General features: G+C 44.0%; 2 protein-coding genes across 2 annotated transcripts; both read right to left on the bottom strand.

Moving 5' to 3' along the window:
- Positions 1-4,144: 4,144 nt before the first annotated feature.
- On the bottom strand, positions 4,145-5,789 carry LOC125908350 (keratin, type II cytoskeletal I-like). The gene is made up of 2 exons (XM_049611062.1): positions 5,449-5,789; positions 4,145-4,445 (listed from the first exon to the last, which is right to left on the bottom strand). Exons 1-2 carry the CDS (start codon positions 5,787-5,789, stop codon positions 4,145-4,147), a joined length of 642 nt encoding a protein of 213 aa, XP_049467019.1.
- Positions 5,790-6,157: 368 nt separating this feature from the next.
- On the bottom strand, positions 6,158-7,492 carry LOC125908349 (uncharacterized). Its single transcript, XM_049611061.1, has 5 exons — positions 7,318-7,492; positions 7,166-7,231; positions 6,738-7,095; positions 6,450-6,665; positions 6,158-6,164 (listed from the first exon to the last, which is right to left on the bottom strand). Exons 1-5 carry the CDS (start codon positions 7,442-7,444, stop codon positions 6,158-6,160), a joined length of 774 nt encoding a protein of 257 aa, XP_049467018.1. The 5' UTR covers positions 7,445-7,492.
- Between the last annotated feature and the right edge of the window lie 10,359 nt (positions 7,493-17,851).

Here is a 17,851-nt window from a genome sequence, read left to right as displayed (position 1 = left end):
CAATAAGGTTTTTTAAATTTCTTTTTGCTATTTCCGGTACTTGTTCTATATGAACTTTATCTTGAATTATTCTAGTTCTTTCTGGGGTATTGTAATTATTTGCCAAGAAAATTTCATAATTTTTTAAAGGTTCTATTTGTGGTCTGATTGTGCCTGTATTAATAAAGGCTGTTGACTCAGTTGTGTTGATAAGCTTGATGTTTGGATCAGTTTTGCTAATTATTGTGTTACCGATAAACACTCCTGGTTTTATTTCTTTAGAAAAAAATACTGAATCTTCTGTTATTGGTTTTAAAGTGAGTTTGCGAATTACCTCACTTCTTGGTGGTATTTCAATAATTCCATTGATGCTGTCATCAACGGGGTGTTCAATGATATCATTTCCGTTACGGAACTGTAACATCCAAGTCGAAAAAAGGATGTCGCATTGGAATTTACTGATAAAGTCCATTCCTAATACTCCGTCTGCTTGAGTTGGTAGGTCTTTTATAATAAAAAATGTATGCTCGACATTTTTGTCACCAAAATGAATGGTTGCTTGAGTGTATCCCTTTGTTTTCATTGTATCTGTTGTGATACCTATGAGTGTGAGTTCCTTGTTTTTCTTTAACTGGATTTGTTTCTTTAAACTTGAGGCTTTAAAAAGTGATACCTCAGCTCCGGAGTCAATGACCAATGTTGTGTTTTTCCCGTTAGCTATGTTCAATTTAACCTTTATGAAGTTGTTTGTTTTTATCCCTGTCATCAAAACTACTGTGGGTATTGGTTTTGGTCGTCGTCTAAAAAACGATCCCCTTCCTCTTCTTCTTTCTTGTCGGGTGTGTTGGTTTGAATTTGTGGATGCATAACCCTGCTGTGTGCCGCTTTGAATGCATTTGCGTTTCTGTTTGTCCCGTTGGTCTGGGGGCCATATCGGGGTTTCGCTTGTGTCGAACGATTTGCGTTCGGTGTAAAGTTTGTGGTGCGACTATTCTGTTCATGTGGCGGGTTTTTTCTTTCATAACTTTTCACTGTATCCAGCATGTCGGTGATACTTGAAAACTCTTTTATGTCTAAAATTAGTTGGCTGTCTCTACTGATACCTGCTTCTTTTAGTTTTATTATGACGTTTTGCTGTGTTAGTGTCTTTGCTATGTCGGGTGTCATGTTTTCCTGAATATATGCTGTTTGCAGTTGATCAGCCAATTCGTTGAGGCTATTTGCAAAAGTGTTAAAATTTTCAAATTTTCTTAATTTCCTTTTTCCTTTTCTTCTGTCGCATAATTGTTTGTAAATTTTGGCGACTGAGATGGTATTCGTATACCTTAATTTGATGGTAACAATTATCTCATCGAAGGATTTAGGCAGTTCTTTAAACAATTCCCTAGGTTCTTTTCCTAGTTTTGTGAGTAGGAGGTTGATTGCTATAAGGGAATTTGATGAACTGATCATACTTTTTACTGTATTGACTGTATCGATGAATTTAGTCAATTCGGATGCTTTACTCTCAAACGGTTGCATGCCCGTGAGTACGGAGAACCCTACGCTATTAAGATCGAAAGCCATTTTAGATTTTTTTATGGAGTTGTAGAAAGGCTGATATGGTCTGTGCTAAGAGTTTGAACGATAACTTATTGGTTGTCAATAATGTTAAGTTGGTATTTTTGTCTTCTAAGCTATTTGTTGAGCAATCAGATGTCTTGTTATGTGAGTCGTCGTTGGTTTTTGATGTGCTCATAGCAATGATATTATGAATTAGTGCGTTAGAAATTTTACTAAATTCTAATAGTTTGGTAAAGGTGTATTTGAATTTATTTTTTTCTATCTCTTTTTGAATCTCTTTAAATGTTTCCTCGGCTTGTATTCTGAGTTGTGTTTTCGTACAAGTCCTTTGATTGGGGTCCTGTATTTTTTTAAAGATATGTTTCAAAATTTCAATTCTATCGCTTATAGTAATCATTCCTGTTTTGAATTGTTTTCATGTAATCTTTTTATAGAACTCATTTCCTAGCTTGAAAACTTTGATTTGATTTGATTTGATTATGTTCTAAAGTTTCAATACCTTAATGGGATATGCTGCGTGCATTTTGTTGCTACTGATGATGATGCTACGCTGAATCTATACCGGTGCTGGGTGTTTAATCGGTATTTGGTGCATACTCGATATTCTACGATGACGTCGTCGATCAGTCGTCGCTCGATGTCTTGTCGGGACACTTGTCTATTCTTGCCTGCCAATCCAGATTGGGCAGTGGGCTCGTCTTGTATTTTCGTCTTCCACGTTGGGAAAGGTTGTTTCATTCAATCGCTGCTTGTGAACCGTAGTTTCGCGATCCACGAATCGTATAGATTACCAAAATGAGTTACATTATATAGGCAGTTGTATGTTATTGATTGCATCACGTTTTGCTAGAGTTTTCAATATTTTGAAAATGGTTTTAATTACTTTTTGCATGAGTATGATAGCAAGAAGTATCAGCACAATGTTCAGTTTTAATTCATGGGTTTCATGCTGCTCTGAATGAACATTTTGTGTTTGAATAATGGTAAGATCATTATCACCATCAACATTAGCTTTAGGGTTTGATGCGTCGTTACCCATTTTAAGGTTACTCTACTTGGTAAATCGATCGCATAAGCGTTACGTTTTTACACATTGGGGTAGGTTCTCACAACACTGTGATGTTCATCAATTTGACATTCCTTTTGCACTACATTGCACTAAATGTTGTTTTTTTTCTGCATTGCACTTGCTTCTGGCTGTTCTTTCACCGTTATTATTTATAACATAAGGGTCACTTGTGCCAGCAGCGTTGTTGAATGTTTCGTTAAAAAAAAAATGCACATTTGACACTTTTTTTTTCTCACGTCCCGTCGAATGCCGGTTATGGTTAGTGTTGGGTAAAGTGCTACTGTGCGCACTGTGCGCACAGCACATCATACTGTGCGCACAGCACAGCACAGTGCTTGAAGTGCGCATTGTGCTAGCACAGTGCGGAAGTGCTAGCACAGTGCTAGCACAGTGCGGAAGTGCTAGCACAGTGCTAGCACTTTTAGCACAATGCGCACACTTTGCACAGTGCGCTCTCTGCCCGCTGCGCAAATTCGAGCAGTTTTCTGCGTAGTTTTTTGCGTCGTTTTGTGTCAAAAAATACGCAAAAAAATACGCTAGACTTCAGCCAAAACTACGATAGCCAGCGCATTTATTGCAGTTTTTGAAGGCGCAGTGAGAGAGAGAGAGCAAATGCGAACAAACGGCTATCTCTTTCTACCAATTCAAATTTGGCGCAATGTAATTGTGTTGGTGGATAACGATAAAAAAAAGTTACACACTACAGCGCCCATGTATTTAAAAGGCTCAAAAAGGTATTGGTTTATGATAATGGGAATGAGGAGGACTTTCTGTATTGCACACATGTACTCATTTCGTTCGTTCCACACACTACTACTCCTGGACTCCTGGTATTGATATTGCCGCTGTATTGCTGGTGCCGTCTCATATCCGTTCGAGACTTGCGCGTGTGCAGTGGCTAGTTTGCGGGCTGCTTTTTCAAGGAATTTTATTCAGATTAATCAGCGCATACACATATATACATTGGTAAGTATTTATTTATTTATTTATTATTCTAATTCTTACGTGCCGTGGTTGACTCGATCGCTGGATTGACCTGGCCTTGGTCAACATGTTCCATGGCCGTTCCGATTTTACCGGTTGACCGCGATGGACACGGATGTGTATGATTCTAATTTAAAATTGACTCCTTCCTCTAGCTAACCATGAATCCCCCATGAAGGGCACTCCAGTGGAACTCTTCGGTACAGTGCGGCTTATTGGCTGCCGCAGGGCTGTACCAGCGCCACCTCCACAGCCACCTCCACAGCCACCTCCACAGCCTCCTTCACAGTCACCACCACCAGCACCACAACCAGCACCACCACCACAGCCACCACCACCAACACCACCACCACCACTTCTACCACTCGAACCACCGGCACCAAGAGCACCATAAAAATTATTTCCAACACCGTTATTCGTCCAGCAAAAACCGTTGCCACAGGGAAGCAGGAGGGTATGATACTGACATCGGAACAATATAGATTGATGCAGAAGCGGTCAATGACTGTGGAGGAAATGGGTCGGGCAGGTGGCAAGCTGGCCAAGTTCTCAAAAGTACCAGAATATCGGCCTTCTGCTCTGATTGGCCAGGACTCCCGTCACCCCGCCATACCATCGTCCATTACCGTGCGGAAGGTTATGGGTAAGCGCCCCGCCATCACCACCGCCAACACCACCGTCCGTACCACCGCCAACACCATCGTCCGTACCACCGCCAACACTACCGCCAACACGACCGTCCGTACCACCGCCAACACTACCGCCAACACCACCGTCCGTACCACCGCGAACACCACCGCCAACACCACCGCCAACAACACCATTCCAGCCTCGCTTCCCGAGACCATCGCTACCGTCGAGACCAAAATTCCGCGTCACCCTACCGTCGTCCCTGCCAAAGCCGGAGTTCCTGCAACAGTTCCTGCTGTCGTTGCAACGGATGCTCCTGCCGTTGCTCCTCCTCTGACCGCTGTGCTGCAGGTGATAACCGAGCTGTCAGCAACAATTAACCGCCGCTTCGACGAATTCGCCGCGGAATTTGTCGCCCTTAAAAAGGAAGTGATGGTCACTCGGAAGACCGCCATGGCTACCGAGCTGGCACTAAACAAATTACAGAAAATAGTATGTGCCGATCCAGACGGATACGCGCTTCCGGCGACGGACGGTTTCACGCTGCAGCCCATACGGTCAGAGGAGGAGCTGAAAAGCATGGAACAGAAGTTGACCGACAACCAACATGCTAAGAACTGCCTGGCATGGTTGCAGAACGAGGTGGCAACGGATGGCAACGGATCCCACCAAACGGTTGAGGGAGGTGCGGGATCTTGTTTTCGACAGTGGCTTTATTTCGCGTTGCCGGTGGTCTAAGCGAAACGGGAAGGTGTCGATGGAACATTTTCCGAACGTATGCGAGCTGTTCTGCAAAGCCGCAGCGACCTGGAAGGCGCCCATCACCACAGCATACGTGGTGGATTTTTTTAAACGCGTGTTGCGGTATCCTGCCAAGTCGAAGAATGAAAACAAAGAAGTAATGCTCAATGTAAATAATAATGATAATCTAGGTTAGTTTAGTGTAAGTTTTTTTTTATAGCGTAGGTAGACAAGTTAAGTTTAGTTTCGTGTTGTACATAGTTAGTTTAGTTAGTTAGTTTTTTATTTGAATTATTATTATATTAATGAATTAAATAACTAGGAATTCATGAATACAAAAAATGCATTCTGCCACACAGCACCCAAGATAATTTCTCATTATTTACCTTCCTGATCCGAAACACTTAACCAGGGTTTTGGGAAGAGGCATATTTTTTTAATTTATTGTCTAGCAAATGTAAGTGTGTGTCAACGGTACAAACATTAACACCCCTTCCTGTTCCGTTTCCACTGCAGCTACCTTGCACATCAGCGTGCTGCTGGCGTAGTGTTGCAGTTCACCCTTATTCAAATCTACCATGTTGGCAGAGTAAATATTCGCCTCCGTTGAAAGGCAAGGTTCCGTAAAGGCAGGCACCTGTTTGAAATACGCGTACTCCTGCACCGTAACGTCCTTGCCTGTTTTTGTGGCCGTTTCGTAACGGACCACCTCGCCCGAGTTGGTCATGAACCATTGATCGCGAAAGTTTTTTCGCAGCGCGAAGCCCTGCCGCACGGTCGTTATGGTGTCGACACCAACCGTGCGCACCGATGGTTCGTCCATCGGTTTGTTTTGCTGACGCTTGGCAACAATGACATGTTGCAGTTCCAGCAAACGATGGACCGCTTGGACTAGGGCGCCGACACTTCACGTTGCTGGCGACGTGGCAAGTAACAAATTACGCCAGGGAAGCCATTTATCCACAAATGTAGCAACTTTGCCTTGTATATTAAGTGCATGTCTTCGGCTGACACAAAATCGTCGACGATATCGCAACCTAACAGACTCGTAAAGGGCGTAGGGTTGTTGACATGTGTTGGATATTTGTCGTCACAAAAATCCTTGTGGTTCCGAGGCGGGCATTGTTCACCATACCGGAAGTACATCCGGTGATTGTGCACTTCATGCAGGCGCTGTACGCATTATGCAATTTAACACCTGAAAGAAAAAAAAAATACACAAAAAATCAGAAATAACTCGTTTCACCGCATATAAATGTAAAGGTTAAGTGGACAAACGCAAAACGTATTTTAGCCGCTCCAGTCGCTAACCCGTTGCAAGAGATTTCTTGTTACAACGGTTTAGTCGTAATGAAAGCGTTGACTGTATATAGTGCATTTTATCTACATACCTTTAAAAAATGCTCGTGCCGGAGCGTCTGCAATTATTGCACGCGCTTCCACCCAGTAAGAGCGGGATTTAATTGTCAGACCTATCACATACAGTCTGTTCATTTCGTCCACAAACGGCTGCAAAAACTCCTGGACGAATAACGGTTTTGATTCGCCATAGAATATAGCAACCGTCATTACAGGAGTATGTGGAACGTTATGAGCCTGCATGAGAATTGGCCAAAATTGGGTCCGACTGCTCTTGTGCAGGGGTAGGCCATCCACAAAAATGTTCAACTCGAACCCCTCCTGGGTTGGCTGACAATCGCTGGAATAGAAAAAAAAAATGAGCACATGACCAGGAGCACTGTCAGTTTAATGAAGTTTAAAACATGCTTACCGAAAATATGAAAGTAGGCATTTTTCCACACCCTGGTACCACAGCTGCCCACCTGCGATGGGTGTAAGGGCTGTCTCCGGTGCTCCGGACACAGGCGTGTTCATCAACGTCCGTGCATCTCGTGGCAATTTGGTCTGGGGGAAGTGATGTCGCAAATGGCCCAGCAAAAGGTTCAAACTCCGATGAGTTTGTCCAGTTTGCAGGGCCCACATCCTCAAGCCATCCTCGCACGAAAGATCTCCGTACGGATGGTCTGGCATTTCCACCTCGACCTGGATATCCTCCACGTCTGTATCCTCGACGCTGCTTGCGTTGGTCGTACCTTCCTCCTCGCTTTCGCTAAGCGGAGCAGCATCGTCTGCAACATAACACATGATATACATGAGAGCACAACATAAGCAGCATACAGCATAACGATCGTTACTTACCGATCACTTCCATGGGCATCGGAACATCTTCAAACTGCACTGGCACAGCATCACGCGCTCGGTCATCTAAAATATAGTCACGAAAACCATTGTTAAACACTGATCGCTATATTCACCGTTCAGCATATAATCACCGTTCACCGATCACTTACCCGCAGTCGGAGGTTCTGGCTGCTGGGCAAGAAGGAGTTCCCTTTCCACTTCCTCCAGACGCTGCTTGTAGAGCCGGGAAATTGCATGGGACATCAAGCCACTTTTCTTGTCCTGATTTGAGGCCATTTTCACGCTTTCTATCGGGAAACTTTTCACGGGAGGGATGAGCACTGGTTGAATTTGTGTTGACGTTTGTTTACATTTTCTATCGGTAGCGGTACCGGTCTTAAAATTGGGCTGCACGCGTGAAAGAGATAGCGCTATGGAGGGAAAAAGCACGGACGACGGCTGACAGCGATTGGCCGTCTGACGCACAAAAACACATCTAAACCTTCGACAGCTCGCTCAGGCGAGGGGTATGAGGCAGAGCCAGGGACGGGTAGCTCGAAACGCTGCTTGACAAATTTGCCGTAGGAGGGAAAAAGAAAGCATGAGAAAATGCGCGAAAGGGAATGATTTCTTCCGTCGCTTTGCACAGGGGGTGAGCACACTTTTCGCTCAATGCGCTCTCTTCACACAGTACACTCTCTGAACACACTGCAATGCAACACACACTGCATGCAAACTTACTGAGAGAACGCACCGTGCTGAGAGAACGCACTGTGCTGAGAGAGCACACTGTGCTGAGAGAGCGCACTGTGCGAAGTGTGCGCATTGTGCGAAAAGTGCTAGCACTGTGCTAGCACTTCCGCACTGTGCTCAGAGAGCGCACTGTGAGAAAGTGCCAGCACTGTGCTAGCACAACCGCACTGTGCTCAGAGAGCGCACTGTGCGAAAGTGCTAGCACTGTGCTAGCACTGTGCGAAAGTGCGCACTGTGCGCACAGTGCGCACAGCACGCTTAGGGCAAAGTGCGTGTGCGCACAGCACACTGAATTGTGCTACTTTACCCAACACTAGTTATGGTCACAATACTTTTGGTTTGTCACACGACACTTACGTTTTACGTTACCGTTGTACTTATCACATTTTACTTGTAAATAATTTGCTTATACTTCTGCCTGTCGATTGCAGATTAAGGTCACGGTCGCCATGTAATGTGATCGAACGTACGCGGGGCCGTCGTGCACCGTTTTTTGCGGGGAGTCAGTCTTTACTGACATGAGCTGAGGTGGAACAAACTATTCGAAGCGGACTGATTTGATCGTCCAGGCGATCATGGAAACCCGGAAGGAGTTTCCCTTACTGGAAATGTTGGAGTTTAGAAGCCTTACCTTGGGTAGGGGGACATAACTAAACTCTTGAAATAAGTTGGTACACGAAGTTTTTAGGAAGCGTAACGTCCTATCTTGGCAGTCCGAACGAATCTGACTTGCCACGGTCGGAATTGGTTTTATTTATACTCAATAAGTTTCGTACATTTGGTTTTGGAATGTGTTTTTGTCCTAATTAAAGGTTATTGATATGAGGTGCAATTTATACATTATATTGAAGTGAGGTGTCTGTCAATTTTGTGCTTATGCTGCGTTTTTAGTGTTTTTACAAAGGTTCTGGAAAGTTTCAACTGTTCTAGCCAAATAACGAGTACGTTCGTCGATCATTGCCTACACTGCGCTTTTAGCAATAAGTTGCTATGCGTTCTCTGTTTGTCCACTTTGCTGCAGTAACGCTTGAATTGCTTATGTTGCGCGTTTCGGTTGTTTTCGATAAATGTCTCAATGGTTTTTTCTATGGATGGTATGGTCTAGGTATGTTGCTATGGTGTGGATTGATTTGCTGATGTAATATAATGAATGTGTTGCAATAATGTGATTTGGCTTTCCGAAGTGTGTTACAATGTGTCTATAGCTGATAGTGTGTATTATAATAGGTTCTGTATAGCAGATATGCTACAGACCGTTGATGCTAGTCAACACCATGGCTGTCACATTTGGTTCTAGCAATGCCGTTTGTAGCTCTAATTTCGGGATAGTTAAGTGTTGTAGGGGGGCTACTTTGCTTCGTGCCATTATCAATGCACAATGTTCACCATTGGGTGTTTGCATTCGAAAGTAAGCGGCACAACCGTGTCCCAGTTCGCTAACGTCTGTAAATATGTGTAATTGTACAATATTGCTCGCATTTAGAGCTTCTTCTTCTTCTTCTTTGGCTCAACAACCGATGTCGGTCAAGGCCTGCCTGTACCCACTTGTGGGCTTGGCTTTCAGTGACTGATTGTTTCCCCTCCATAGCAGGATAGTCAGTCCTACGTATGGCGGCGCGGTCTATTTGGGGATTGAACCCATGACGGGCATGTTGTTAAGTCGTACGAGTTGACGACTGTACTACGAGACCGGCTAGAGCAGCACCTTTAAAATACCATCGAGGGATTTTCAGAAGGTTGGTTGATCACTCAATTTCGCATGTTGGACCCGGTTTGCCCGTGTTTAAATTTCATCACCTGCACCCGTTGCCCAGCTTCGTCTATCGTATCGCAACTATCATAGTAATCGATCATATATGTGTTAACTCTTTTGCATGCTCTTCCACATTTTTGCGAATCACATATTGGGCTGAGGATGGCAAGCAGTTGGTTCCAAAAGTTTCTACGTCCATTATGCATACTTTAGGCGATTCATTTTTGTCGAACCTAAAGAGGAATATTTGTGAGTGAGTGTCCTCCTTTCTAATACGAATTTGATGAAATATTTTCTAAATGACTCTCCCGTATTTTTTCTTCTAATGCTCTTTAATTATTCTTCTAAGTTTTCATTAAGTTTATGATAGTCTCTTTGGCTAAATTTGCGAAATTTGCGACGGTAGGAAACTGCACCAGGCGATACGGCCCTTTCAACAATTGCGAGTTGAGGGAAACTCCATTCACTTTGGCTGCTGTGTCCCTTATCAAACGATTCTTTTCGGGTTTTTGAGGGTGGTCGATTACATTTAGTGCTAAGTACCAGGTTCTCTCTTGGCAGGCAGGTGATAGTTCTATCTCGTTTACTTGGTGGGCATAACTATTTTTAATATTTGCTCACATCTGATCATGTACATTTTCTTTTAGGTCCGGATCGCTCTCCAACTCTTCCTCTAGAGCATTTAGCCGTACTACAGCCATCGGTTTGCTGTGTGGGAAACTCACTTCAATATTATTCTTTAACAGACCTGTTGTAAAGCGACCGTCGATTTTTGTTGTGGTACCCTCTATCATCGCTTTAACGCTTTGCAATTCTTCACATTCAATGCAGGAATTTGTTGATTGAGCTTACTGGACTTTCTTCTAAGGAAAAGTATTTTCGCATTCTCTCGTTCAACTCGTGATCGAAGGGTTTATTGCTGTCAGTGTCTTTGCTGGTGTTGTGGACAGACCACTTCCTCATTCTGAGGCCTCACTGTTAACAGCAGGGCTGTGACGTCCTCAGTGCGGATCGCGGTGTGAGAAGGACCAGTCGTCCTCTCCCCGCATTGCGTGTAATTGACTGCGATAATATTAATAATGTATTCGTATCCGTTTAACTAATATAAACCAAAGATAGTTTAAAATACAAATTCTGTTTGTGCCGTACATCGTCTCAAGTTTTATTTGTGCGGACACAACAGTTGGTAGCTTCGCCGCGATGAACGTTAAGGTACGTATTCCCCTGACTCGTTTCGGTAGTTGCGTTGTACGGTCCGTTAATAGCCCAACGTAAATAGCACAGCTATAGATTCGCCGGGATGTACTGAACGCGTATCCAGGGATTTGATTAGGCCTACGACAGCTATACCGATCAGCAGTTGTGGCAATGGACCATCGTAGGTGTGGAGCGGAAGATCCTGTAAATAGTTGAGTGTACTTATTGTGTTGCACTTTGTGAGGGCGACATTGTGTTGCATTTTTCTATTATATGGGGGAAGGCTTAGCTTGTTGACAGTGTAAACGGTCGCTATGGAATAGCACGGCTTATCCACCATTGCAGATATCTCCATGCTAACTCGTTGTGATGTAGTTTCCTTTCTGGTCACGTTTGTTCCAGCGGATCCGGGTTTTCCTTAAAACCGAGCTGTTAAGAATGCTTGGCATCATGGCCGCTGACAGCCACCGAGTGACGCAACCTGCGCGCTGACAGATTACCGCGTTTTTGAACTGTCAAACCACAAGCCGAAGCGTTGTGTGAGTGTGTGTTCGCTAGGAGATCGAGAACAGAGCACATGCAGAAAGTTGATCGCAAATAAAACATCGTAAAAAACCCACAGAACAGTGCCGCATTAGAGTTGGAATCATTTCGCTTATTTCAATTAACATTTTGGTCCTTCGAACCGGATATCGTTTGAAAATCGTGATCTATGGTGATCTTTCGTGAACATTCGTACGCCTTTGTGAACAGTCGAGCATTATCGTATGCGTTGTTCATAGGTGTTCCTTTCGTTGTATGCGCCTTGTTCGTGTGGAGTTTTATCTTGTTGTTATTATCTATGGTGATAATTTGAAGACAGTTCCTGTTAGAGGATACTTTGTTGAATATCATACAATTGAGTGTGATATTGTGCAAATTCAGCTTACTATCGGGTATGCTGTATTAGACGCGGACAATTTTTAGGAAAAGATACATTGGTGTGCGTGTACGTGTCGTCAGGCTGTACCTGTTTGGAAGTGTTGGTGAGATCGCTTCGCAGCCATTTTGAAGAGCAGCATCGTAAAAAGTATTGTCGGCGCAAATAGCTCAACAAAATGTCGGTCAGGATAAGTGATGTGCACAAAACGCCAGCGGAATCCGAGGAATGGAAAATTGCACCCATTGACATGGAAGAAGCTGGACCGTCATCGGAAATCCCTGCGGGTTTGGATGAAGCAAAGGAAGTGCATCGGCCTATTGATAAGAACCAATGTATACGCAAGCATTTTCTTAACAAATTACAGCGAATCGAAGAAGCATTGAGTGGTACATCGTTGGGTGACACGACGTTTCTGAAGGGATGTGCAAATCGGCTTACCTCACTGGCGTCGGAGTATGAAAAATGGCATCAAACCGTCTTGGAAACGGCCGATATGGAGAAATTTGAGGACGGTGAGGAGGAATATGCACGATTCGAAAAACGTCACTTCAACTTATTGCTACGGATTGAACGTGGTATGTCGATCACTACAAATGTTTCGCAATCTCGTGTAAAGCTTCCCGAATTACGGCTGCCAACGTTTGATGGCTCTCTCGAAGCTTGGCTGCCTTTTCGCGATTCTTTTAGTAGCCTGATTGATGCTAATGCAAGCCTGTCAGACGTGGACAAATTGCGGTATTTGAAGGGAGCATTGACAAAGGACGCAAATAAGCTAATTGCGGACATTGAGATTACTTCGGCTAATTACATAGTGGCATGGGAGCTTCTTAAGGCTCGTTATGAAAACAAAAAGCTAGCGGTGAAGCGACATATTGATGCTTTGTTTTTGATACCGGTAATGAAGAAGGATTCGTACGAGTCGCTCATTCATATTCTAGATAGTTTCGAGAGAAGCGTCAACATAACGAAGCAGCTTGGTGTGGCAACAGAGGGTTGGAGTGTGCTTCTGGCGCACATGCTACATTCTCGGCTTGATTCGGCTACTCAAATGCATTGGGAGGCTCACCATCGCAGCACTGACGTTCCAGAGTATCATGAACTTCTAACGTTCTTGAAGAGTCATGCGTTAGTGTTGCAGGCAATGCTGTCTCCAGGCCAAAAGAAAGAACAATATACATCGTCGTGGAAGCAGCGATCGAAGAGTGAGGTGCACGTGGTAAATTCTTCTATGGAGATATGCTCGTTTTGTAAAAAAGGTTCACATTCGCCCTTTAAGTGTGACATGTTTAGTGGCTGGACAGTACAAGAGCGCTATGACAAGGTCAAAGAAAAGAAGCTTTGTATCAACTGTTTGTTGCCTGGGCATATTATGAAGAACTGTTCATCTAGTGTATGCCGAGTTTGCAACAAAAAACATCACACTATGTTGCACAAACCAGTACAAACCACAAATTCAGCTGAAGCATCTCCTAATGACCAGGAGATAGTGACGCAACCGGATCCACCTGCGGATCAGAACGTGGTCACATACTGTGGCAATGCTTTGCTAACAAATTCGATAGAAACACCATCTACTATCCTATTACCCACAGCTTTGGTGAAAATAGAGTTACCAGACGGATCGTTGCATTGGGCACGAGCTCTTTTAGATGGAGGATCGCAGATTAATCTTGTAACTGAGCGTTTGTGTCAGCGATTGCAGGTCATTAAAAAGAGAGAGAACCATCCAATTGGCGGAGTTGGACAAAGCAAGCATGTATCATCGCACTCGACACAGCTTACCATAAAATCTCATTGCACTAGCTTCAAGGCAAATTGGAAATTTCATGTAATGCGTTACATTACTTGGAATTTACCTGCAGAGAAAGTGAACAAAACACGTTACTGCATTCCCAACATTTGTACTCTAGCAGATCCCAAATTCTATGAACCATCATCCATCGATTTATTGATCGGCAGAGAGAGCTATGATGAGCTGATGCTAGAAGGTATTCTTAAACTGGTACCCGAGAAAGTAATGCTACAGAACACCGAGTTAGGCTGGATCGTTTCTGGCAGGGTTGAGCTCGAACGTCGTCCTACATCCTCTATAGTAAATCTGGTATGTACTAATCAAGACCTAGAAAATCAACTAACTAAATTTTGGGAAATCGAATCTTGTTATACAAATAGCACCATGTCTATTGAAGAAACATCATGTGAGAAGGTTTTCTCTGAAACAACAACGCGTGATGATCAAGGAAGGTTTATTGTAACGCTTCCTACGAAAAAGGATATCGTTCCACAACTCGGAAACTCGTTTGAAATCGCCAAACGTAGATTGAACTCGCTAAATCGTCGTCTTGCATCAAACAAAGACCTTAAGGCTGCTTATATAGCCTTTTTGGAGGAATATGTTCAATTGGGACATATGGAAGAAATCACGGAACAACATACGAACATTGACACACCCATTTATTACTTACCGCATCACTGTATTTTACGCCCTGACAGTTTAACTACAAAGCTTAGAGTCGTGTTCGATGCGTCTTGTGCTACCGACTCCGGCCTCTCGTTGAATGATGCGTTAATGGTGGGTCCAGTTGTTCAGGATGATTTGGTCGCAATTATGATTCGTTTTCGTCTGCCCAAATTTGCAATCGTAGCGGACATCGAAAAGATGTACCGACAAGTATGGATTAAAAAAGAGGATCGCTCGTTACAAAGAATCCTTTGGCAGAATTGTCCTGAAGATAAGCTTCGAATATATGAGCTAAAAACAATTACGTATGGCACTGCATCTGCTCCTTACTTAGCAACCAAATGTTTGCAAATGCTTTCCGTTCATGGAACTTCTACTCATCCGGAAGCCTCTAGAGTACTGGCAAATGAATTTTATATGGACGACTTGCTTACCGGAGTAGAAACTCAAACAGAAGGAGAAGAATTATGCCATCAACTAACTGACTTGTTGTCGAGTGCTGGTTTTACTTTGAGAAAATGGGCGTCTAACTCTTCCCAAATTCTGCAAAGTATTCCCGTAGACCAACGCGATACTTCTGGATTGTGCAGCCTTGACATAAATAGTTCCATTAAGACATTGGGTCTTAAATGGATCCCAGCGACCGATGAGTTGGAATTCTGCGTACCGATTTGGACAGAAGATGAACAAATAACAAAGCGGATCGCCTTATCAGATGCATCGCGTCTATACGATCCATTGGGACTCATAGGTCCAACAATAATGATAGCCAAATGCTTTATGCAAAATCTTTGGGCACAACAAAAGGCATGGGATGAGCCGCTAGAAAAAGAATTGCATAAACAATGGAATCAGTTTCGCCAACAGCTCTCAATTGTGAAAGACATGCGTATCCCACGTAGAGTGGTAGGAAGTACCCATCGCATCGAAATCCATGGTTTTAGTGATGCGTCTATGAAGGCTTATGGAGCCTGTTTATATATGAAATCGGTCTCTGAGGATGGAAAAGTTTCTGTTAACCTTTTGTGCTCTAAATCCAGAGTTGCTCCACTCGCAAATAGCAAACGACAGAAGAACGTCACTTTACCTCGGCTGGAATTATCTGCAGCTTTATTGTTATGCCATCTCTGGCAAAAGGTTAAAGATAGTCTTAAACACGAGTATTCGTGTTTCTACTGGGTGGATTCGACCATCGTGCTTCACTGGATAAACAGTAGCCCGTCACGCTGGAAGCCATTTGTTGCTAATCGGGTGTCTGAAATCCAGCATCTGACGGAACCTAGACATTGGAATCATGTTCCTGGGGATCAAAATCCAGCTGATATCATCTCTAGAGGAATGATGCCGAGTCAATTGCAAGAATCATGCCTATGGTGGCATGGACCAGAGTGGTTAAGCCAACCATCCAATACTTGGAAGCTACATCATCCAATACTCGATTGCCCACCCTCTGAGTTTGAAGAACGGAAACTGTTCTGATCATTAACAAACAGTCTAATATTCATCATCCAATATTTAGCTTAAAATCGACATTCTCCGGACTCGTTAGACTGATGGCATATATGCAACGGTTTAGCTACAACTGTAAACCTGTTAATAGAAACAATCGTCGTCAAGGCTACCTTCAAACATTTGAACTACATGCAGCAAGAGAGAATTTGGTACGCATTGCACAGAACGAATCTTTTGCTGATGATATTCGGTCTCTCGAAACTGCTGGAGAAGTCAAAACATCGTCATCTTTAAGATCATTGACACCAATGCTTGTTAACGGTGTACTACGCATTGGGGGACGTCTTCGAAATGCTCCTGTTGCTTACGATCGGAAACACCCAATGATACTGCCCTACAAACATCCATTGACACGTCTTGTCATGGATTTCTATCATCTTAAAACCTTACATGCCGGACAACAACTGTTGATTGCTTCTGTTCGAGAGAAATACTGGCCTTTACGCGTTCGAAACCTTGCTCGGCAAGTAGTACACGAGTGTATCCAGTGCTTCCGTTGTAAACCATCGACAATGGAACAGATAATGGGAGATTTACCCGCAGAACGAGTTACTCCAACTTTTCCGTTCCTGAACACTGGTGTCGATTTCTGTGGACCGCTGTTTTATCGTTCGGCGTCCAGGAAATCTGCTCCTGTGAAGTGCTACGTTGCAGTATTTGTGTGCCTGGCCACGAAGGCTATCCATCTAGAATTGGTAGCTGATTTGTCGTCGGATGCGTTCATATCAACACTGAAACGATTTGTCGCTCGTCGGGGAAAACCATCTCTTCTTCAGTGTGATAACGCTAAAAATTTTCGTGGAGCGGAACGAAAATTGAAAGTGTTTCATCAACAACTGCAGCAACAACAATTTCAACAATCAATTTCGTCGTATTGCGGTCCAGAAGGTATAGAGTTTCGTTTTATCCCTCCTAGGTCTCCCCACTTTGGTGGAATCTGGGAGGCCGCCGTCAAGTCTTTTAAGCATCATTTTAGAGCTACTATTGGAACTTCGATCCTGCGTCGAGACGACTTAGAGACGATCATCGCCCAGGTGGAAAGCTGCTTGAATTCGCGCCCTTTGACCCCCATCAGCACGGAACCCGAGGATTTGGAGGTGCTTACTCCAGGGCATTTCCTGATCCATCGTCCTCTGGTTGCTGTTCCTGAACCTTCATACGAGGAAGTGCCATCTAATCGCCTGGATAGATATCAACAGAATCAGGAATTCGTGAGACGCATTTGGAACCGATGGAGTACAGACTACCTGTCTGGCTTGCAGCCCCGCACGAAGTGGACGAAACAACGGGACAACATCCAAATCGGAACTCTCGTGTTGATGAAGGAAGACAACTTGCCACCGTTGAAATGGAGTTATGGACGGGTAACTCAAATCTACCGAGGAGACGACGGCAACATCCGCGTGGTCACGGTGAAGACAAAGGACGGCGAATACAAACGAGCAATTACGAAGATCTGCGTTTTGCCCATCCATTCCAACACGGAATAAGTGGTGGAAATTTCAATTTCCACGGGGGCCGGCTATGTTAAGAATGCTTGGCATCATGGCCGCTGACAGCCACCGAGTGACGCAACCTGCGCGCTGACAGATTACCGCGTTTTTGAACTGTCAAACCACAAGCCGAAGCGTTGTGTGAGTGTGTGTTCGCTAGGAGATCGAGAACAGAGCACATGCAGAAAGTTGATCGCAAATAAAACATCGTAAAAAACCCACAGAACAGTGCCGCATTAGAGTTGGAATCATTTCGCTTATTTCAATTAACACGAGCCGTTCAGGGCGGTTTCCACCAGCGTGAGTGACGATCCTTCATCCAGAAACGCCAATTTTTTATGCTCACTGGGCCATTGTGTACTGAAACAGGCACGATCCGGAGGAATATGTCTGTGGGTCTCTGCTTCATTCTATGAGCACTACACTCAGCTACCGTTGTCAGAGGGTTGGGACCACGCGCAGGGTGTGGGTTATGTAGTAGTGTATGGTGTTGTTCACGACAACCTAAGACTTCGCATTAGGATCTCGATTTGCATGGTTTAGTGTCATAGTTTTCCAAGCAGTTGTAGCACAGTTTTAGTTTCCTCACAGTCAGCAGTCGGTCTTCTATTGG

This window comes from Anopheles coluzzii, chromosome 2, assembly GCF_943734685.1.
Source record: "Anopheles coluzzii chromosome 2, AcolN3, whole genome shotgun sequence".
Lineage (NCBI taxonomy): Eukaryota > Metazoa > Arthropoda > Insecta > Diptera > Culicidae > Anopheles > Anopheles coluzzii.
This window is presented reverse-complemented; position numbering and strand designations above follow the sequence as displayed.